We start from the raw sequence: 22,951 nt of genomic DNA, 5'->3' as shown, positions 1-22,951 counted from the left end.
CAAGTATCATTCATTAGTGAAACTGACATCTATTGAATCTTGATATTAAAGAGGAAGTACTTTCTGTGCAAATTTTCTGACGAATATCTGTGAAGTTACCCAAACAACCTTTCAGAAATACATATAAACATTCACTGCATAGCATAATTAGTCATTTTAGATACCATATTTTAATTGAGGTCATTTAGCAGAGATATGAGTGTTAAGGTTCTAAAAAGGTACTACTTGCACAGTAACAACAAATTGATCTGCAGGATGAACATTTCCAGTGTGTTCACGTTTTGGTTACATGTAATGTGACGTGTTATGACCAAATAGGTGTAATACCAGGAGCAAAACAAGTTAAAAATAGTCTTGCACCCCGATGGGAAATCTGTATAGTTCCCAAATACAAACGATAGCAATCACAGTTATTGACAGTAGGATGGGAAGCAATTTCAATAAATCAAAGGTAAACATGACCTTGTTCTGGCTTATTTCTATTTGATTGTTACTAGAACATTTGTGTTAAATTTCACTCATCTAGATTGTTTTAATCATGATAAACATGTTCATATGAAATTTATTTCACATTTGCTAGCTGTACTAAATTTGAGAAAAAGTATTCATAAGTCTATCACATAAATTAAATAGTATTGAAGAAATCAGCTCTGCCTCTTTAAAAGAAATACTACTCCAGATCCATTCCTCCCACCCCCAGTTTGCTCACCCTCCCACTCAGCTGTTCTCCACTCATACTCCCAACTCTGCTTTTACTCTCCATTTATTTATGGCCTCTCCAAGCAGCATCTACACCACTCACTGCTGAAAAGAAGAAGCGAAACCACAGCACTGTGTGAGACTCGCAGTCCATGTCCTTCAGGACATATGCAGTCCACTTCATCTGCGTCTCATCTCTGCAAAAAAGGTAGAAAAGCCTCACCTGTTTTTGAAATATCTAGGTTTTGTTTTCTGCACAGCAGCAGGGTGTATGAGATTTTAGTCATCTGCTCTTCCACAGCCTCAAAAATGCCACGAAAAACACGTTTCTAAATTATGTTCCTGTAAAAACTTATAATTGTATTGAAACAGATGTGTTGAGCTAAAACATTGCAGCTTCACCTGCAGATTTGCCAAAATGAACTCCGGCTACAATCAAATTTAAGGTCAAATTGTCCAATTGTTTGATTTATCTGGTCTAAAGGCATGTGTTTGATTATCAGACAGCTGAGAGGTAATACGCTGGTCTTATTCCATGTTCACAACCTGTGGTGCACCAAAATGTCAAGCAAAAATAATTAGGAGCTCATGGTAATAAATTAATGATGGTTCAGCAGTGATGGGAGGCATTTGAAACAAGTGGCATTAGCACACCAGGGTTGTTTCTCACTTCCTCTATTGTTTCCCCCTCTGTGCATAAGTTGTGAGATTTACTTTTTAGGAAACTCAGACCTTGTTTGGCACTTCATGTTGGCTGTTGACCTGTGATTGTTACAGAAGCATCTGGGACTCCCCTTGCATGAAATAATGTCACTTCTTTACTTTGTACATTTCCTCTGCAGCTTCTCGTAGAAAAATAATGCTTCCACCTTTGCTTCACTGAGTCCTTCCATGTAGTAACATGAAGCATTTTAGAACAAACACTGAGAAGTTTAGGTAGTGCTGGATTTTATCAGTAAAAAAAACTTCAGTTTTCGGGCATTTTCTGAGTTAAAAGATTTTCATAAGAGCCAAATTTCTTTTACACATACACTTCTCTCTAGCTTCATCATTCTGAGGTGTTAAAGTACTTAAAGTTGAGTGAAGCTTAGCGTTACAAGCTAAAAAATATGACTTTAATGGCATACTTTTTATATTAAAAAGATATAAATAAAGCAATTATTTGATTTTTAGCCAATCAGTTGGTGCTAAAATAAAGGGCAATTTTATTGATTTTAAAAAGCTGAATGGAGTTTGTCCATTTCCTGTTCAAAATCTTGCATATGTAGATTGTGAAGACCTCAACTGGATTATTCGTCACTGATAAATGATTAATTAAAACAAAGTTTGAGACTTTTAATTTTGAAAACACAATAACAGTTCTTGGCACTAAACCACTCTAGATTGGACAAGTGGGAAAATTATTTGTCATTCTGTTCAGTTATAAGATCAATTGATTTGTTTTAGTTCTTTGTGTTTTTAATTTACATAGAGAACACTTGTTTTGCAAAATGTGGTTTGTTGTGTGTTTGGTTGCGTGTGGGGCAACAGTAAGAGAGACAGGGCATCATGTATGTTAGCACCGGCTCTGATGCCTGGAGCTGCTGAAAGGCAGTTAAACAGCCAGCTGAATAAAGTAGGGTATATAAAGGTCCACTTTAACTGTAGACACATTCTTCCCATTATTATTAATAAAATGGAAAATATTAAAGGGCCTAAGATTGAACCTTTGGCGACTCCAGAGTATGGTTAAAGCTGTTGGAATCCGTGAACACTGCTGTCCTTAAAGAGTAATTTCGTTTTCACCCATATTGCAATGTATTTTCACAGTTACTTCATAAAACAAAAGTTCAAAATATTTTGTTTCAACCTTATCAGCAACATTATATTTAAGGCGTAATAATGGTCGTTAGAAGTAAATGCCTAAAATGCCTTCGCTGTGGAAGACAATGCAACAAAAGACAATTATATGTGTCAAAAATACTAAGAAATTAGAATTATTAGTCTATACTCTTTCCCCATTCACACTTTACAGCACACTTGGCAACAATGTCAAGTTCTAAATGTATTTTGTACCAGTTTTAAAGATTGTTGCACATCTCAGTGTTTTTTCTAAGATGCTCAGTACCTCAGTAAATCTCACGTATTCCTCACTCTATACACCAAAAATAGCAGAACGTTGAAAAAGTTTTACTGCAAGTTTCTTTTTTTCCCAATTTACTAAAATTGCACATTAGTAAATCTCCCATCTTCGGAGTTTCGAAGAAGGATAATTGATTGTTTTGGTCACATTTATATATTTAATAAGGTAGTTTTTAACACCGCATCAAAAGATTATTCATTATTTTCCATTGTGGAGAATAGGGAAATATTTCTTCAGTGAAAAATCTGCTCAGTAGTGTTTGACACAAAATGTGCAGCTTCAATCATACTGAATTAAAGGTCTGATAGTCAGCAAATACAATCGTGGTAGTGTCATCATCTATTTGCTTCATCCAAAGAAACTGGAGAGACAGGGTAGAAAGCTCAGCAAGGAACGCATATTTTAAGTCACTTTGCACATTTCAAGAGGGCTCTTTCTTCAATAATCCATAATGTATTGCAGCTCCGGCTCTCCCTGGTATTTCTCCTACCTTCTTGACGTCAGTTGCCATTTGTGATGGTTACTCTGGCAACTGCCGGCCTCCTCGAGAGATGTCAGGTGGATAAGCCGGCCCAGATAAAGCCCTTACAGGTTCTACTTTGCTCCACCTTTTAATTGCTTTTGATGCACTGGAAGTATTACATGAAGGCTGTCAGGTAGTCTCACCATGTGTGTGGTGGGTGGATGCAAATAAAAACATGCATTAAAAATGTTCACATCTCACCTATCTCTCTTTGATTTGATCACCAATATAGTGGGGCTATCTTTAAAAATTATTGATCCCTAATGGATGTTACAGTGGTTTGGCCCCTAGATCAGAGACATAAAAAAAAAAGATGTGCTTTACTATGTTTTGAAATTTTTATTTAATATGTTAACTCAATATTTGACTCTTAGAAATTCTTAAAGAAAGCACGGATATCATGCGCTTATTCATGTAAACCATTAAACCCTAAATCCCTTTTTGACTTGCAAACCTGTTTACGGATAAAACTACTGTTAATTCTATCAAATTAGCAAAGGTTTTGTCGTTTTTTGCATTTATGCAAAACATCATTTGACAAGTAGACTGCAGAAAACTGCTGAGCACTTTGTGAAGAACTCATGAGAAAAAAACATGAGATGTTTCCAATGAACCCTAAAGACAGCCATCACATTCAAATTATGCCATTGATTCGCAGTACTGTTACTGTGCCTGTGTGTCACTGAGTTCTGCTACTTGTGAGCTATTCAAGCAGAATTTGCATCCATGCAAATAAATTTTGACACATGCAAGCAGCATCACAGATGGGTTACTGTATACAATGCCTGTTATGGGCGCTACTCTGCTAATTATAGCCTTCTCTACGTATTTGCCTTTCTGTGGCTATTGATGTGCTATTTTTACATTGTCAATTTGCCCTACCTCCTTCCCTTTTGGTTGCCAAGCAATAGAACAGGGGACCTGATTGGCCAAGGAGATGCATTTGCTGACTGTGACACTGAGCTGGCTGATGAAATTCACTCTTATTCTGCTTACTGGACTCTGAAAGCAGAAGACTTAGTGCCTTATTTTGTAGTTTAAGTATTTTAAGTAGTGCAAAGATTTAAGAATTTCTCTTTATTCACGTGTAATATAAAATATATTTATAATACGTACAAATGGAAGAATAACAATCCAAGCTGCATTCATTGTAACTCCATTCTAACATATTAATGTTAATTCTAATCCTCATAATCTGTTTAGGGCTAAATTGGTAAGACACACCTAAACCACTGCTGTGTAAGTGAATTCAATTAGACTTAATCTGACCCCATGCCTCTCCCAAAGGAAACCAAGGCCTGGTGAAACTTTCATCTTCCCTCCATTGATTATGGCTCGTGCAGAGATATGGAAAAGCCTATCCCACTGCTCTCTTTCAATGGCCCCATAAAAAATTCATCCTGTTCTAATGGAGAGAGAGAGAAATCCTTTTGAATGAGCTTACTGCAGTGACACAGCTGTCTCCTGGCACAATGTAAAATTAGACATTTGCATGTTTTGGATATTATCATGAAGCTAACTCATTGATGACTTTTTGTCATCAGTTTTTGTTGTTAAGTAACCACCAGAATAGCTACACATTTGTGAAGCAGATAATTTAATTCTCCTTGTTTAATTGTGGATTAGGTTTAATTTTTAGTTTTTGTAAGTCTAAAGCTTATTTTAGGGAAGACAATTGTAATAAAAGGTTATGACAGTTTTAGATTTAAAGTTTTATCTAAGTTAAATTTTAAATCGCTTGGTTTTACTACAAGACACAAATAAAAACAAACTCAGTTATGTTTGCTGAATTAAAAGAACATCCCTTTTTCTTTTTCTGACTACTGTAAAGTAAGGTTACATTGTATTTAAATCAATATTTTTGCTTTTTAGTTTTCTTGCTAAAATATTATTTTAAAACAATACACAAAATATAAATCTAAAAAAAAGATCTTAGTTTCTTCTGTAGAAAATTATCTTTAAAGTGGGTGATACCCGCTCTATTCCAAACCTGAAAAACACTGTCCAGTGTGGGGCTAGAACACAAGATGATGCAAAGATTTCAATGTTCCGCTGACCTGAACACACACACTGAGGGAGTGTAAGATTCATGAAACAACTACAGGTCTATTAATAGACAGAGGAGGACAAAACTCCTTTAAACAGGGAAGGAAAAGTCCTGAACTGAATGCAGCTTCCATCTGCAAAGTAGCAGGATTATATTTTCTCTGAATTGTGAGCAGTTTTTTAAGGAACAGATATGAGTAACAAAATCGTAAGTTTGTGAACAGCAAGCCACCATGTCTTATTTGGGGGAGTTTGTCTTTCCAAATGGTAAATGAGATTATGAAATCTAGGGTGACAGAAAAAAAGAATTGGTAACAAAAACACTTAAAGAATTGGGAAGGATTTTAATTTTGACTGAATTAATACTATTGTTGTATTTAAGGGTTACCATTGTGATAGGCAATGTTTGTACTGTCTTCTTACTATGATTCCCAGAGGGTTAAGGGTCTCATTATTTTAATTCACTAATCTACTTTAAAGCTACTAGCCAGACTAGCCTATGAATTCAATCAGAATGACTTTAATTTGGCACCTAAACATTTCAGCATCACTTTTTCTATTTGTGTTTTGTTTAAATTGTTACATATTCAAATACACATATCAGCCTCAACATTCATGTGCATCTGGTGACATCACACAAGGTGCAAGGCAACTGATCAGAGTTTCTATATTTCTTTTTGTTTTACTCTCCCTTTAGTAACATTTTAATCAAATTCTTCCTTCAAAGGCCTTCCCTTGTATTCATTTATGAATTTGAGCCAAGTTGTTATAAAATTATATGCTTGATTAACATGGTTTCAATGTTTCAATGAAGTCTTTGTCATCAACTTCATTCCAGTTACCACCAGTGGAATGAAGTTGGGTAAAAACCCCATCATCACTCAGCAGTCAGAAAGAGAAAAGTTGTTAGGGCAAGCTAAAATAGCACAAGTTCAGACAACAAGCAGCGCCATTGTACTGGCAAATCGAATAACAATTTAACATGATACAAGAAGGTGTCAGACATACACAGAAACCATGCAGTAATTTAGCCCTTTCATTACATCAGTCAAACTCTGGTTCCAACATTTATTAATGAATCCCTTACAACTCAAATATTTGGTACCTGCTTTGACAAGAAAGATTTAAAGCAATTTCCTATACCTTTTATAGTCTAGCGCTACTCTAATAAATAATATTTTACAGCAGGAGGTCGCTTAGATTTATTTTTGTTTGATAAGAGGTCATAATTTGTCAGATTTCCCAAGAGTCAACTCATTCAAATAAGGATCAGAACCAAAATAATGAAAATAGGGTTGGATGCAATGCTTTGGGGATATAATTTAAAATGAAATCAAATTATAAATGACATTTTACCATTTGATGACTATTTGTCACCATATTTCCTTAAAATTCTTAACTACAAAGAAAAGTTAACTGAAACACAGCTGTTTAAATACATGGGTACGAAATGGTTTGTTTTCAGGCATAAAACTGAAGTAGGAAGGTTATAGGGGTGGATACAGAGCTGGAGCCACTTGTTTCTTGCGCCTCTTGTGATGTCATCGACTCAAGGAGACATAAAAAGCAGAGTTAGCAGGGATTTCTTCAGTGCCCCTTTTAGAAACTTCCCTTTTCGACGGTGTAAATCAGTGCTTAATTACCCAGCTGTGGTTCTGTCCATTATAATTTGTATGTAAAAGAAGTACCCTAATATATAATATCTCAAAAATAAATAAAGACGCATGTACCGTACTTTCAAGCGTTTATTTTGAGAATTTATGGAGATATATTCAAATAAACCAGTAAGGGAGTAGCGCTATCCCTGCTTCCTAACACTTTCTCATATTAAAAAAAAAATGTTTACAGGTCTTCTATTAGTTTCCTGTATCCCACTCGGTTCCTTTTTGTAGAGGGGCTGGCAGACTGTACCATTTTACTGGCAGGTGACACAACCCGTTTCAGACATCTTCCAAGCATACTTATCAAGCGACAACATTCCTGTCAGAGGTTTGTTTGGGTTATTAACTTAAATATAAATAGATCTACAGATAGAATAACATGTTTATTCTTAATGTCATACATAAAACTAATGAAATACAAGCAATGTAACTAGCGTGCACCCCTTCGGGTAGACTGTTGCCATGTTCCCACTTTCATGGGTGTGGTGATTAGCCTGCTTGGTGAAAATTTCAGTCAAATCCGATCCGAGTGGGTGCTCCCTTCTGACCCCTAAAGCGGATTAAATTGTGTGGAAATTAACGCGGCTCCTCTCCACGGTCTCTCCCCCAGCTGAGGCCATGGTTGTCGTGTGAAAACCTATCGGTTGCGACTCGGACTGGAGGAACGGGACCGACCCAGAACGCCTCTTTTTCAGGTGAGGACGTACAGTTTTGTCTTTGGTATTTTGGTTGTCTGTGTGTGTGTGTGTGTGTGTGTGTGTGTGTGTGTGTGTTTTAAAGGCTGTTTCCTGTTTTTGCTAGAGCGGGTTTATTTTTGTTTTTGCAACCTCGGCGGAGTCCAGAAATGTCCAGAACCGTGAAATGTTCCCAGCAGCTGCGGTTGTGGCTTTTGAAATAACTGCTCCCAGGATTTTTAAATGACTCAATGTGTGTTTTCCCCTCCTTGGAGCTTTCCACAGCCTACAAATCCACAGCTATCCAACCGCGGCCTTTTACCGCCTGTAGGGCGGAAACGACGAGCAAGAAATGATTTCTTGCTCTGTCACGTAATTTTACGTCTTTGTTTCAGTTTTTTTTTCTTTGACACCATTTTCTCAGTTTTTTTTTTTTTTTTTTTGTCGCACAATCCTCGGCGTGGCTTTTCCTCTGTTAGTAATTATTAGTCCGCCTTCTTGTCGGTATCAACTGGTGGTTCTGACTGAGCCCTGCTTGCTCCACAGACGCATCTCCACATCAGCCTGGAAAAAAAAAAAAAACCCGCTCACTAAAATGTCGCACAATCTCTTAACATGATTTAAATCGCAGCTTTTTGCCTGTGGTTGAAAGACGGTGTTTGTGTGAGTGTGAAACCATGAAGTAATGACATAGTGAATTATGACATGAATCTGCTGTTTTCTCTGTCATCAATAAGTGGTAATTAGTTTTTGGTGGATCTAGTGTCCCAAATAAAGCTGAATGGGTCAAATTTTAAATCTAATTTTAGACAACCGGCTCTGTTTTGTTAAATTACCTTAATTGATGTATGAAAGCAACGTTTAAAAAAAAAAAAGAGTGGGGAAAATGAGTTGTTTTTAAAAATGAAATCATGAGAAAAAATAAAATTGGGAACAAATTTGACCCGTTTTTCTGAGGTTTTTCTGTTTTTATTAGTTTATTGGTTATGTTTGGGTTCTGAATTGTTTATAAAATACTCTGAGGATTTTTTGCTGATACATTCCTTGTTTGTCTGTACAAACTTGGCAATAAAGCTGATTCTGATATTTTCTCTTTATGTCCATAACACATGAAATAGTTCATTGATTTTTATTTCACTGGGAAAAAGTCAATCTATGTATGTGCTGCTGTTGATGTGTTTATAGAGCAAAAATCCTGGATTTTCTTAGCTTTGACACATTTAATAAACTGGGGATGGGGGAATTCCAGATTTTCAGTGTTTAATCTGTCAATCTCCAAACCTTTGATATTAGCCAACTAACAGGCAGTGTGCAGCAATAGCTGGGAGAGGTGGGGTGCACCATATCGCTTTGCTCCATACAGCTGGAGAAGACTCCATTCATTCTGGCACTCTTGCTTGCGTCTGATTTTAAGGACTTTGTTTGAATGATGGGCAGAAACAAATGTAGCTTTTGTGAAATTAAAACTTTTAAAATGCCTTGATATCAGAATTAGACCCCTGCTTGATTAAGCTCCATAGCCAGATTTATTGAATCCGTGTTTAAACTAGACCCTTGGTTCTTTAACTGAACGTAGTCTAAGGTGGTTCAGATGCCAAATGAAGCATTCAGATATGTTTTAAAATAAATTAAAAAAACTGCTCTTTTAAGAATCTATTCCATTATTTAATAAGTCTATGCATTATAGACTTTAAAATGGAACTGAGTTTCATTCAGATGCTTAACAAAGTTGTGAAAATGCTCCCTTGATTTGTAAAACGTGTATAAAAGAAAAACGTACCATGGCACAAACATTTTCACTGCAAATGTCCAGGATGTTAATTAAAACTGCCCACCCAAAAAATGGGGAATAAGTTGACTAGAACTAAGATGCTTCCTTTTCGCCTTACTGGAATCTTGTTTATCATTTCCTCCATTTTCCAGATATTTGTCAGTCAGTGGGAACAAGTTCACAACTGGTGGAGACGCCCTTTTAATGCTTTCAGTCTCACATTGTGACATTCAAAAATGTTGTTTGTTGGAATGTCTGAAGTATTAATCCAAAGTCAGATGGAAAATTTGCAGAGAATATTATAAAAATGCTGATGTGAAACGCAGAGCAAGATGCTGGTGGAAGACGAATTCCCCGCCTCCTACTGTCTTAAGGAGAGGATGGGGAAAAGGTCAAGTCATTAATATTTGGAATGGACCTGTTTTTACTGTAACGTGCCTTAAGATGACATTTGTTGTGATAAGTTGAATTGAAATGACAGAAGAAATATATTTTTACAGTACACTTTTAACATGTGTATGTTTATGACACGCTTCTTTAATATTTTATCCAAAATTTCTTATTTGTCCAGACGTGGCTAAACCAGTTCTTTGTTTTTTCTCTCTGCTTGAATAACCAGAACTATTGACCCAGTTGTTTGTGGGGAATTCATTCATCAATAATAAATAGAAAAAATCTTCAATACCATACTAAATCTAATAATGGCAAATAAAATCTATATGACACACCATGTAAATACATATATTTATATATATATATATATATTTACTCAACCTTACCCTATTTCTGCAGTTTAGTTTTAGAATAAATTATTTTTTAGACATTTCCATATCTTTTAAATTTCCTCATGCACATTTATCTGTTTTTACTGTTTCCTGTTTCTTTGACTACTTACATTCCTGTAAGCAGAGGCGTTTACACCATTGATCCTTTTTTTTAAACAGTAAGGGTAATGTGCACTCTTGCTACATAGGTATTATTTTATAAAGCCAATGGAAAGTGAGTAAAATAAAACTGATGTCTGATTAAAAAGCAGAACATGATTCTATTATCTTGCTTTCCTCCTGATCCAGCAACTAGCAAAGGTAGCCACAGGCGCGGTTACAAGTCCTTACTCGAAGAATAGAGATTACTGACTGTTAATATTAGCCAATATTTAACATTAATCAGATAATGCAGTCTGAAAAATGGCTGCTCTCTTTTGTCAAGGAGGCTGTAATGCATACAGGAATAAAGAAAAAGGAAATAAATTGAATGTTAAAAGGAAACGGAAATAAACAGGGTGGAAGAAGGGTGAAGAAAAGAACATTTGAAATAAATGAATGCGCATATATTTAAAATGTGGAGGACATGTTAAAAGGGAAAAATTTTAAGTGAAAATAGGTTTAACAAACATGGGAAATGCAAGAATAAGAGAAGTACGATTTTTATTTATTTTAGTAGGACATGGCATATTTTCACTCATTCTTTATTTAAATATCTATGATCAAGAAAGTTTAAATCCTTCAAAGAAGTCTGTCCTCCTACAGATGAGACACCTGACCCAGGGTCTTTCTCCCAGACGTAGCTGAGCGTTTACTATGACTGACTGTATGCGCTCTGTTTCATCTCATAGACTTGAAAACCGGCTTAGTTTTTCTGCTTAGCGGTGTTTCTCTCCAAGATGAAGCCACTGAACGAGCTACTACTGTTTTACTTTTCTTTAACATGAAAAGTACTCCTGGATCAGTGCTTCTGTGTTCTTTTGTGTCTCTGCTCTGTTCTCTCAAACCCACAGTCGGTCGTGGCAGATGGCCGCTCATATTGAGCCTGGTTCTGCTGGAGGTTTCTCCCTCTTAAAGCGGCGTATTTCTTTCCACTGTCGCTTCATGCTTGCTCAGTATGAGGGATTGCTGCAAAGTCAACGCTGGCGTGCAAGTAACTGTCCACTGTTTCTACATGCTCATCTAGGAGGGGTAAATCTAAAATACCCAGCTTAATTACAGTAGTGAACATATTTTTTGTTTTGGAAATAAAATTTAATAAATACTGGATTGAGAATATCACAATTCAGGAAACCAACCTCTAAGATTTGTCTGTGCGTCTCCCTTTCTCTTGTTCTTCCCTCTTTTTAACTGGGAGACCGTTGAAAGTCAGACTTTAAATTAAACTCTGCGTGTCTTTAACAAATGAAATATCACAATCGGCTTTCTCTTTGGTCTTGAAAGATTTCAGTGAGCAGCCTGATGCACTTCTTTAAAACTTTAGGTCAGATCAAGTTTAGGGACATGTGCTTTGGGGATGAATACAAATAAACTTGAAATTCTGTCATTTTCTGTTTTGATTCTAAACTTTTTTATTTTCATATTTCAATTTTATGTTGGAATCAGTTAAAATCTGAAGTAGGAAGTCAGACAAGGAAATAAACATCTGTATCAGACAGTCTTGTCTTTTTTTAATCGAAGGTACTTCAGAACCTTGTGAACTGTATTTGCTGTGCAGATATTGTAAAGAAAGGAAGAGTGTCACTGTTACAAAATATGTTAAATAATAAGGCTAATTAATAATCAGTATGCGATCTAATGATCCGCATAATTCATTAGGGAAATGGGTTTCTGCAACTAATAAGCAATCTGTTGTGTTTTTCAACTGTTTGCAGACTAAAGGATTAGACACAAGAAGAAAGTGCTTCAGGTTCTTTCTCTGATGGATGTCTTATTTTTAGTTGCACTCGTCATTTATTGACTGCTGTCGTCATCAGGACGGATAGATTTTATGTTGTCTGTGCAGAGGAGTAGAAGCTCATGCCTGGTGTTGCAGAATCCCAGGTCTGACGGTGCCAAGTGTCCCTATCTGCTGTAGCTGCCGGCCACATACCAAGTAACGGACAGCTCTAGACAGACCACTCTACCTTTGTCATCCGTTTTCCCAAGCAATGCACCGCACTGTTGTCGAGTAGACTTGCTGGTTCCAAGTCCCACAACTATAGAAAAGATACAAACACATAAACTATGTTGTTTTTTTTGGGGGGGGGGGGGGGACTTTTATCTGACAGCTCTTGTTTGGTTTCTTAAAATAACCATGTCCTGTTTTGGTTTCTGAATAAGCAGTAGTTCCTAATAAAATGTACTTTCATGCAGTTCTTAAAATCAGACCATGGTCCCTCCCCACCACCGTCACCGGTATTCAGCACTTTTTCAGTTTAGCTTTTACTATTATTTTATAGGGCTGGCACAATTAATTGAATCAATTGTGATTAATGGATTGTTTAAATAATCGTCATCTAATTTAGTAATCAAATAATCATTAACGGGAGTATACAGACTGAAACATGCCCTTTGCTGAAAGAACAACCCACTCAGAGCAGTAATTAGGTCAAAATTGTACTAAAAGTATTTACATTTTGTATATAAGATGAAAACCCTTCTTGAACTCAAGTGGCGTAGCTTTAGCTTCACCTGGTTCAAATTCTGTAAAAAAAAATCTAATCTATGAAGCACCTTTTTGTTATCCGATTATTAATCGATTAATCGAAACAATTGTCGACAGATTAATCGATTAGCTAAATAATCGTTAGTTGCAGCCCTATTATTTTACACATTTTGGTTTTGTTTATTTTCATGTCACAAGGTGCTAGCTAAACCCATGTTAAGCAAAAGAAGTCCTGCGTCGGCCTATAGAGGATAAATCATAACAGATAGATGGCTGAGAGGAGGGGATTTTAGGCATTTGTAAATTGCTTATTATCTGGACAAGAGGTCTGAAGGCATTAACAAATTATGCTTTTCTATAATGAAGTGGGAATACTCTCCTCCTCAGATTCAAGTGTTTTTTTTTTGTGGACATATGAAGGCCTGTGTCGGCCCTAATGGTTGAATTATAGAACATGGACCTAAAACTTTAATCTCAGTACGTTGGATTTATGGATTCCTGTAAAACTGAAAAATCAGCAGACATGGGGGTTGGGGGCGGTCCAAACATCTCAGAGAAATCTCTGAGTGCTTTGTGACCCACATTCAGTTTCCCTAAGGTATAGGAAGTGGCAACGTGCATGTGCATAAATACACAAGCATGCATGTGCAGAAAAATGCTAAATCCGACAGTTACAGACACACTCCCATAAAGTGCTCTCTCTCACAAATGGTTTCTTCTTCTGTTGTACGTATTGTCTAATAAACCATCCAGATCTGCCCACACGAAATGCAGACACCGTTCAGAGCTCGCATGCACAGCGGTGGGCCGTGCCAGCAGGGCGGTGCAACGCCACAAAAGGACAATTGAGTGAGGAAAGGTCAGGGCCCAGTTCAGATGGCCTTTTGAACCAGGGTGAGGGTGTTTGAAGAGACTTACCACACTCCAAGCTGCCACCCAACCACTGAAATCCCCTTGGTGGGTCTGGGTGGCAGCATTGTACCCTGGCAGCTCTCCCCATCTTTGGTCTGAACCAAAACAGGAAGCCTTTGTTTGGCTTATGGAAGTGCTGCTATTCTTTTTCCGTCTACATGTTGAACTTAGAGTATTTCTGTCTTTGTGTTGCAGGTGTCAGCTGGTGAAGTATTTGTATGTGTGTGCGAGCGTGTGTGTGTACAAGCAGGCACGTGTGTTTCCTCAACCCAGCCAGTGTTTAGAGAGGAGTGTGTCCTGAACGCATCTCACAGGGACCATGAGTGAGCTGGAACAGTTGCGGCAGGAAGCTGAGCAGCTACGCCACCAGATCCGGGTAAAAGAAAATGAATAAATAAAAATGGATTATTTACATGTTTGTTACAAAATGACTCGCACAGTTTCAGGTGAAACCTTTACTCAGGCAAACTTTTGAACTGCTTACATTAAATCTGTTTTCAAGAATGCTTCTGTAATTGTATTATTATTAACGTGGATCTTATAAATACACATTGTACTTGCAGTGATTTGTCAGGTTGTCGTAATCAGTTGATCTCTCCTTGTAGGATGCCAGGAAAGCCTGCAGTGATTCCACTTTGTCACAGGTAGGAGACCCTCCTACCTGCGGGTATCTGTCCGATACCAAGTGCATGGACTCGTCGTCATATTTATACAAGTGTTCTTATACTCCAGGACCCAATACCAGGGTTACTTTACCTACAAATGTGGGGTTTGCACACAAGCCAAGCCATCAAGGGCGAGTTAAATGTAGGAGCTGTATTCAAGTGATAGGTGTAGCAGGGCTGTTAATTTAAAAAGAAAATATGCAGAGTGCAGTTTGCTATAGTAAAGTGTGATTCTTTATACGTAAAATACACTAAAAGTGAAGTCTAAGTAAAATGTGACAGAAAATATAGCATTTTCAAATTTATTGTACTCTTGTCTAGAGTCTAGTTCCTCCATTTTCATCTAAACGCTGTCCATCAGTGTGCAACTGAATCTCCATCTAAGCACAGCTATGAAGGCCTCTGAGGTTAATTAAAGAACATTAGTGAACAGATAAAAGTTATAGAGAACATCTCACAGAGCACCACTCACTCAGTCATCTGAAAATGAATGAGTATGGAACAACTGTCAGCCTACAAAGACAGGGACCATCCACCTGAACAGACAGGCCAGGCAAGGAGAGCATTATTCAGAGAAACAGCCAAGAGACCAATGGTAACTGGAGGAGCTGCAGAGATCCATAGATCAGGTGGAAGAATCTGTTTTAAGGTCAACCCAAAGTTATCAGTTGCCTGTATATAAAAGAAAATCCAGTCATAGTTGCATCAGTATCTACTTGGATATTGTTCATCCTTGATTTTTAAAAAATATTCTTTTAATATTGGCCTGTTTTTGCTGCCTCAGCTTGAGTCCAGTTCTGATATCAGTCTCGCTCTCCAGTGTAACCAGTGACTCCTCTTCCTATGTTTATGCAGATCACGGCTGGTCTGGACTCAGTGGGTCGGATACAGATGCGGACACGACGTACCCTCAGGGGACACCTGGCCAAGATCTATGCAATGCACTGGGGGAGTGACTCCAGGTAATGATACTTTTTCATTTTAGAAACTTGTGTAAATTGGCTTTTTATAGCAAAAGTTGTATATTCAAAGAACTTTATTTAAAAGTTGTGGTTAGGCTATATTTTTAATATTGTCCTGCCTTTGCAGTGTTTACATTCTCCCTTTGCTGCTTTATTTTGTTCAGTCAGTTCCAGCGTAATCGATCTGAAGCTCATCCCAAAGTCCAATCAAACTAAGCAAAAGGACAAATATTTTTCTATCATCTTGCATCTGTATTCATGGTTCTGTAGAAGTACCATTTAAAGAGTTCTGGTTTAAGTGTTTGTTTTGTACAAGTTGTCAGTGCAGCCGAACGAGTACCTATCAGCACTAGAGGCTTTAAAAAAAAATCTGTGGTAATAAAATCTTCTTTTCCTTTGTTCTGTTTTGTGTCACTCTTTTTCTCCATCAATGCAATGCAATGGGGCAGTGACGACAGTCCCAGGTCTGGGGCTGTACAACTATCAGTACCATTCGTACTCCCATTACTACTCCCCTCTCTACTAATACGACTAATATTACCATAATCACCTTTTGCTGTCACTTTACAATAAGGCACCAGCACGGTTTTAGCTCCTCACTATATAGATATATTTGGCAGACGCAGAAAAACGCTTATTTTATTAGAGATGCAGTTTCTCTAATAAACTTGTAATTTTTACTGTTTTCTTGCACTTTTAACATTTCAAGATGCTGCAAATGTTCATTAAGCTAGATCTTACAAACTGCTTTTTTAACAGTTTGCTGCAATTATGCACAGTGAGAGGCACAAAGAATTAACAGCTGGGATTATAGTTCACAATAAGTATGCATGCAGAGCACTAATCTTGAGCCACAAAAACATCGTTTTTTGTTTCCACAAGTATAGTATCCTAATTTTATCTAGATCAGAACAGCATTTGTTTAGGACAAGTACATTAATATATTTTTTCAGTTTTTAAAAAAGGCCTTTGCACACAGTTCATTACAAAAAACCATTATTACAAAGAATGTCACTCAAAGCATGCACAACCAGTGATTTTGATCTCTGAGGTTTGAAATATAGAAAACAAAAAGCCATGAGTCCCCCCCCCCCCCCATCTGGAGTCTGCCTTACTGGATTTCCTGTGGTTTGTCTTTTGGACCCCGTGTTTCTGCATTACCAGAAAGTGCCCCAGGATTCTGATTTCTTGTGCAAATCTCATTAACATAATATACAATTATAGTTATCTTTAAAGATACAATGGCATCTAATGACAAACTTGGACTTTGGTGTAAAGGCCTGGTCTCTGCGGATGCTTTTCAGTCCTTTTAAAATGCGTCTTTGGTTGTAGTTGTGAGTGTGCATGGGCGTGCTGAGCACCTTCTAGGTGACCCCCCAGGGGACCAGTATTTGTTTTGCATACAGCCACTGACATTTGAGCATGTCGGCTCTCTTAATTGTACCGCAGCACCATCAAACCACTTCCTTTACCCGGAGAGGCGGAAACACCCCGTCAGGATGAGAGGGAGGGGTTCCAGCTGGTCCTGCATCTGCGCCATCTACAGCTCAACCCCCAGCCCAAATTTTCCCCATTGGTTTTTTTGCACTCCCATCACCGCTTGAGTGAACCCCAGTTTGGACATTTGCATAATTGAAGTATCGAAAATAACGTCGGGTGGGACGGCAACTGAACAGTGAGAGATTGGTGATGCTAAATGCTTTTAACCTCCTGTAATGGTTCAGGCTGACAATACAGCACAACAGTGTGTAAGGTGGCTGCCTCTCATTGCTTTTAATGAACAAGGTGCATGTAGCTTAGATCGTGATGGATTATCTGCTTATGAGTTGAGTGTCATGCTGATGTGCTTCTCCTGCCTTCAGGTTACTGGTCAGTGCCTCGCAAGATGGGAAACTGATCATCTGGGACAGCTACACAACAAACAAGGTGACTTGCTTTTTATTTAATAAGAGGACAGATAAAAGTTTGTAAAAAAGTAATTGATGTTTAATTATTTTATTGCAGTTGCCCATAATCACAGAATGAGCCTGGAGAGAAGTTTGAGTTTAAAAGCTTTGAAATTTATGACTTTTGTTCGACTTGCCACACAACACTGTTCTACGCTGTATTTCCTGCGTATTGAAACATCTCGTCTTATAAACACTGGAAAGTAGCATGTGGACGACTGATTAAACGTTACATAAATAATAAAGAAGTGCTAAAAACAGTCAAAGTAAGAATGTTTTACTACTATTGATGCGAGTAGCAGCCACCTTGAATGCGGCCGTCGGATACGGTCGCGTTTGACTTGAAACTTCCTACTCGGAGGTCGGAAATTCCGACTTGCAAGTTCAAATGGAACGCCCCATTTGTCAAAGTCGTATATCATTTTGGTTTTTGAATTGCTATCACATACATACACATGGGTGTTTTCCCTTCCATTATCCAGGAAGTTTGATATGGTACTGCAATATGGTAATCCATACACGAATGTTTTCCTCGGGAGGAAATATGACGTCAACGTGGTCTCTTTCTCTGACCTATTCCTGCAAACGTGAAGGAAAACATTGTTTAAATAATGAGAATGCATATCAGGATAGACCGTCAAGAAATTAACTACTAACTTTAATATGTCCATATCTACAGTCAGAGCAACAGTTTAAAAAGTTTAAAGAAACTGCTACAAACAAGTCCAGCTGAGAACCACTGTGTATTTTGGCATCATGCACAGCGAGGAGAATTGTAATCAGAACTGAATTATCAGTGAGATTATGCAACTGCAATAAAACCTGAATTTCCTTCTTAAACACAATAAAACCACTATCATCTAGGACACCCATAAAACATTCTTGTTGATCCAGATTCTGGTGTAGAAGTTACAATTAGTGGCGGTTTGCATAGAACACATAAACTTAACTTGTACCCTAAGCTGTGAATGAAATCCTCTGTTTCATGTCACTGACGTTATTGTTGGCGATCAGATGCATGCTATCCCGCTGCGTTCTTCATGGGTGATGACATGCGCCTACGCCCCCTCTGGGAACTATGTGGCCTGTGGAGGTCTGGATAACATCTGCTCGATATACAACCTGAAGACCCGCGAGGGCAACGTGCGGGTCACTCGAGAGCTACCCGGACACACAGGTAAGGATTATTTTTTCCACTCTACCACGTTGTGTACCGTTGTGTTCAGAAAGCTTCTGTTCTGGTTACTTTAGCAGTAAAACATATTTTGCATTGGATCTTCAGGGCAGCATATTAGAAAGGATGGGTTCTGATCTCATCTGATGGAGATCCTCTGTTTATATTCAGGTTATTTGTCCTGCTGCCGCTTCCTGGATGACAACCAGATACTAACCAGCTCTGGAGACACCACCTGGTGAGCAGCACCCGCAGTTAGAACACCGCAGCTCTCATTCAGTGCAGACGACGCATACTTTTCCTCATTAGAAGCTTCTTTCCAGAGTTGACATGCCTAAACTGTAGTACTCTGCAAAGATCAGAAATATCTGTAGTATTGATGTCGGTTTTATTGGGTTTGTTCCTTTTAGAGTAAAAACCCGGTTTGGTTCACTTCTTATTTGCTTTTTTTTTTTTCTTACAGTGCATTATGGGACATAGAGACAGGCCAGCAGGCCACCTCCTTCACCGGCCACACGGGTGACGTGATGAGCCTGTCTCTCAGCCCAGACTACAGGACTTTTGTGTCTGGAGCCTGTGACGCCACCTCCAAGCTGTGGGACATCCGTGACGGCATGTGTAGGCAGTCGTTCACCGGCCACGTGTCTGACATCAACGCAGTCTGCGTGAGTCCTTAGACAGAGATGGCTCACTTTATCCATATTGGATCTGTAAAGTTAAATAAAACATTTTTTTAAACTTTTTAAAGAGGTCAACCAACGCAGTTGAGGCTATAATAATTGTTTTTTCTTGTTTCTTGCAGTTCTTCCCCAATGGGAATGCGTTCGGCACCGGCTCGGACGACGCCACCTGCAGGTTGTTTGACCTGCGTGCCGACCAGGAGCTGATGATGTACAGCCACGACAACATCATCTGCGGCATCACCTCTGTGGCTTTCTCCAAGAGCGGCCGCCTGCTTTTAGCCGGCTATGACGACTTCAACTGCAACGTGTGGGACACTCTGAAAGGGGACCGAGCAGGTATGAGCAGTATGTAATTACAATGAAACGCAACCCAATTAAGGGCAGCAATTAACAAGGGGTCTCTTGGAGAGTCTTCTAGAACTTGGGGCCATAATAACTAAAAGCAACCTCTAATCCCTTCATTTGACTCTTTGGTACCACAAGTAGATTATAAGTAGATGACCTGAATGATCTGGAACATCCGTGGTAATTATCTCACTAAACTGACAGTTTTACTAAGGATGCTCTGAAGCTTGGTGATGTTGAAGCTGATGTGTCCTTGCAAATCTCAGAGAACCACAGTTAAAACAGATCAATGACAAAAGTAACTCCAAACTTTATAACCTCTTTTTTTTTTATATGCAAGGAAACGCTGCACTGCTGTAGTTTTATCTGCCTCTCATTTCCAATAAGAACCAGCTAAGGTTTGTCCACAACCATGGGAAGTTCTGACAGATCCAGATCTCTACGTCATCTGTGTAATAAAGCAAAAAAAAAAAAAAAAGAAGAATTGATGATAAATTTAACTGCATATCAGACATTTCAATTCAAACAGTTATTGCAGTTTACAGTCTCAGGTTATCTAATTTCAAATACGGAAGCTTCCATTTAATTTTTTGTCCTAATAAAGTTTGTGTTTTATGAAAACTGCCTTGCATTAATTGTAACTTCAGCACCAGAATCTGGGTAAACAGAGATGTTTTACAGGCTTTTTAAATGATGATGTACTCTATTTACTAATGTGGGGACCACTGAAAGCAGTTCGTTGAATGGGATTTTATTTAGGGCAGTCAGAGTAAAAGAGGCAGAATTCAGCTAAACGTCACACTTCTTGTGTGTAATTAAAAACACGTTATTCTCCTTCCAATATACATCGCTTTGCGTTGGTCTAATACATACAGGGGTTGGACAATGAAACTGAAACACCTGTCATTTTAATGTGGGAGGTTTCATGGCTAAATTGGACCAGCCTGGTAGCCAGTCTTCATTGATTGCACATTGCACCAGTAAGAGCAGAGTGTGAAGGTTCAATTAACAGGGTAAGAGCACAGTTTTGCTGAAAATATTGAAATGCACACAACATTATGGGTGACATACCAGAGTTCAAAAGAGGACAAATTGTTGGTGCACGTCTTGCTGGCGCATCTGTGACCAAGACAGCAAGTCTTTGTGATGTATCAAGAGCCACGGTATCCAGGGTAATGTCAGCATACCACCAAGAAGGACGAACCACATCCAACAGGATTAACTGTGGACGCAAGAGGAAGCTGTCTGAAAGGGATGTTCGGATTCTAACCCGGATTGTATCCAAAAAACATAAAACCACGGCTGCCCAAATCACGGCACAATTAAATGTTCACCTCAACTCTCCTGTTTCCACCAGAACTGTCCGTCGGGAGCTCCACAGGGTCAATATACACGGCCGGGCTGATATAGCCAAACCTTTGGTCACTCATGCCAATGCCAAACGTCGGTTTCAATGGTGCAAGGAGCGCAAATCTTGGTCTGTGGACAATGTGAAACATGTATTGTTCTCTGATGAGTCCACCTTTACAGTTTTCCCCACATCCGGGAGAGTTACGGTGTGGAGAAGCCCCAAAGAAGCGTACCACCCAGACTGTTGCATGCCCAGAGTGAAGCATGAGGGTGGATCAGTGATGGTTTGAGCTGCCATATCATGGCATTCCCTTGGCCCAATACTTGTGCTAGATGGGCGCGTCACTGCCAAGGACTACTGAACCATTCTTGAGGACCATGTGCATCCAATGGTTCAAACATTGTATCCTGAAGGTGGTGCCGTGTATCAGGATGACAATGCACCAATACACACAGCAAGACTGGTGAAAGATTGGTTTGATGAACATGAAAGTGAAGTTGAACATCTCCCATGGTCTGCACAGTCACCAGATCTAAATATTATTGAGACACTTTGGGGTGTTTTGGAGGAGCGAGTCAGGAAACGTTTTCCTCCACCAGTATCACGTAGTGACCTGGCCACTATCCTGCAAGAAGAATGGCTTAAAATCCCTCTGACCACTGTGCAGGACTTGTATATGTCATTCCTAAGACGAATTGATGCTGTATTGGCCGAAAAAGGAGGCCCTACACCATACTAATAAATTATTGTGGTCTAAAACCAGGTGTTTCAGTTTCATTGTCCAACCCCTGTACAATCCTAGTAAAATGCTTTGGTGTTTGACGTTAGCGTGAAGAAATGTGCCAAACCTTAAGGTGTAGATTGTGTGACCAGCCTGCGGCTCTGCTTGGTGTTCACTCTCCCTCCAGGCGTGCTCGCAGGCCACGACAACCGAGTGAGCTGCTTAGGAGTGACGAACGACGGCATGGCTGTGGCCACCGGCTCCTGGGACAGTTTCCTCCGGATCTGGAACTGAACTGAACGTCTCGCCTGATGTACTGGATCACTGCCCTCCACCTCGGTTCTGCAGCCCCCGACCCATCCGCTGGGCTGGACCTGAGGGAGGGCAATTTGAAAAGCCCTTTTAATTCCTCCCATCTGAAGACTTTGTCAACCTTTTTTTTTTTTTCTCTCCACCCAGCGATAATGGAGCAACAAAAACCTCCTTTATAAAAAGTTGTTCAATTTAAAACCAAGAAATTATTCCAAATGAGAAAAAAATATATATATCGTAAAGATAACTTATTTTTTCTTCTAAAGGGCATTAAAGTGCATCTGTGGCCATGAGTACAAAACAAAATTAGGATCAGTGTGTAATGTAAATGTATATAAAGGCAGTATATATGTATAGCATTATGTGTGTATATATATATGCATCATATATGCATATATAATGTGTGTATGTATATATTTTTGTAGTTCATTTGCCACTTGAGGTATTTTTGTTGCTTTTTTCCTTCTCTTGTTATAGACATCCCGCAGAACACCAGAAATTTTAGCTTTCATTAAAAGAAAAATCTCAGTTAGTCTAATCACTCATTTATGAGTCAAAATTTGTGACTTAAAACATTCATTTGCTTTGGAAGAGAATCATAAGACTGTGATTTCAGGAGGGGCTTCAACCTAATAATAGTTTATTGTTTTCTTTGTCTGGATCAAGCTTTAACTCCAAAGTAGAAACTGTTCCAAGTTCAGGCTACGGTAGGACGGAAATGATCAGAGGCCTCGATTTCGCCTCCGCTTGTTTGGATTGGTGGTTTTCAAATCATCGAATGCTGAATATCGGACAACCACATCCATTCCATGCAAATCTGCTGCAGTGTGACTGGTAAACGGAGGTTTTAGTAACCTTACCTCACGTGGTCTGCAGAAGATTCGTCTTTCCTTCAACATTGGGACAAGCTTCGGTTAATGACATACGGTGAAACGGCAACTAAAATACAAGCAGAAGCTGGTTTCTCCCTGCA

At 38.7% G+C, this 22,951-nt stretch overlaps 1 protein-coding gene across 2 annotated transcripts; it reads left to right on the top strand.

The window, feature by feature from the left end:
- Positions 1-768: 768 nt before the first annotated feature.
- Positions 769-22,523, top strand: LOC124873929 (guanine nucleotide-binding protein subunit beta-4). 2 transcript variants are annotated; one of them, XM_047374989.1, is made up of 11 exons: positions 769-907; positions 7,662-7,746; positions 14,015-14,195; positions 14,425-14,463; positions 15,340-15,446; positions 17,309-17,372; positions 18,407-18,569; positions 18,738-18,804; positions 19,030-19,231; positions 19,369-19,585; positions 21,854-22,523. In XM_047374989.1, the coding sequence occupies exons 3-11, from the start codon at positions 14,139-14,141 to the stop codon at positions 21,958-21,960; spliced, it is 1,023 nt and encodes a 340-aa protein (XP_047230945.1). In that variant the 5' UTR covers positions 769-907; positions 7,662-7,746; positions 14,015-14,138; the 3' UTR covers positions 21,961-22,523. The 2 variants fall into 2 exon arrangements, with proteins under 2 accessions (XP_047230945.1, XP_047230944.1); XM_047374988.1 differs by lacking the exon at positions 769-907 and having other exon boundaries at positions 7,530-7,746.
- Positions 22,524-22,951: the final 428 nt, after the last annotated feature.

Source organism: Girardinichthys multiradiatus, chromosome 9, assembly GCF_021462225.1.
Source record: "Girardinichthys multiradiatus isolate DD_20200921_A chromosome 9, DD_fGirMul_XY1, whole genome shotgun sequence".
Lineage (NCBI taxonomy): Eukaryota > Metazoa > Chordata > Actinopteri > Cyprinodontiformes > Goodeidae > Girardinichthys > Girardinichthys multiradiatus.
This window is presented reverse-complemented; position numbering and strand designations above follow the sequence as displayed.

Excerpts from the sequence above, each read along its gene's own strand:
- LOC124873929 (XM_047374989.1), top strand. The coding sequence starts at position 14,139 with ATGAGTGAGCTGGAACAGTTGCGGCAGGAAGCTGAGCAGCTACGCCAC. Across the intron at positions 17,373-18,406 it reads ACAGCTACACAACAAACAAG|ATGCATGCTATCCCGCTGCG; the intron begins GTGACTTGCTTT and ends GTTGGCGATCAG. Across the intron at positions 18,805-19,029 it reads AGCTCTGGAGACACCACCTG|TGCATTATGGGACATAGAGA; the intron begins GTGAGCAGCACC and ends TTTTTCTTACAG.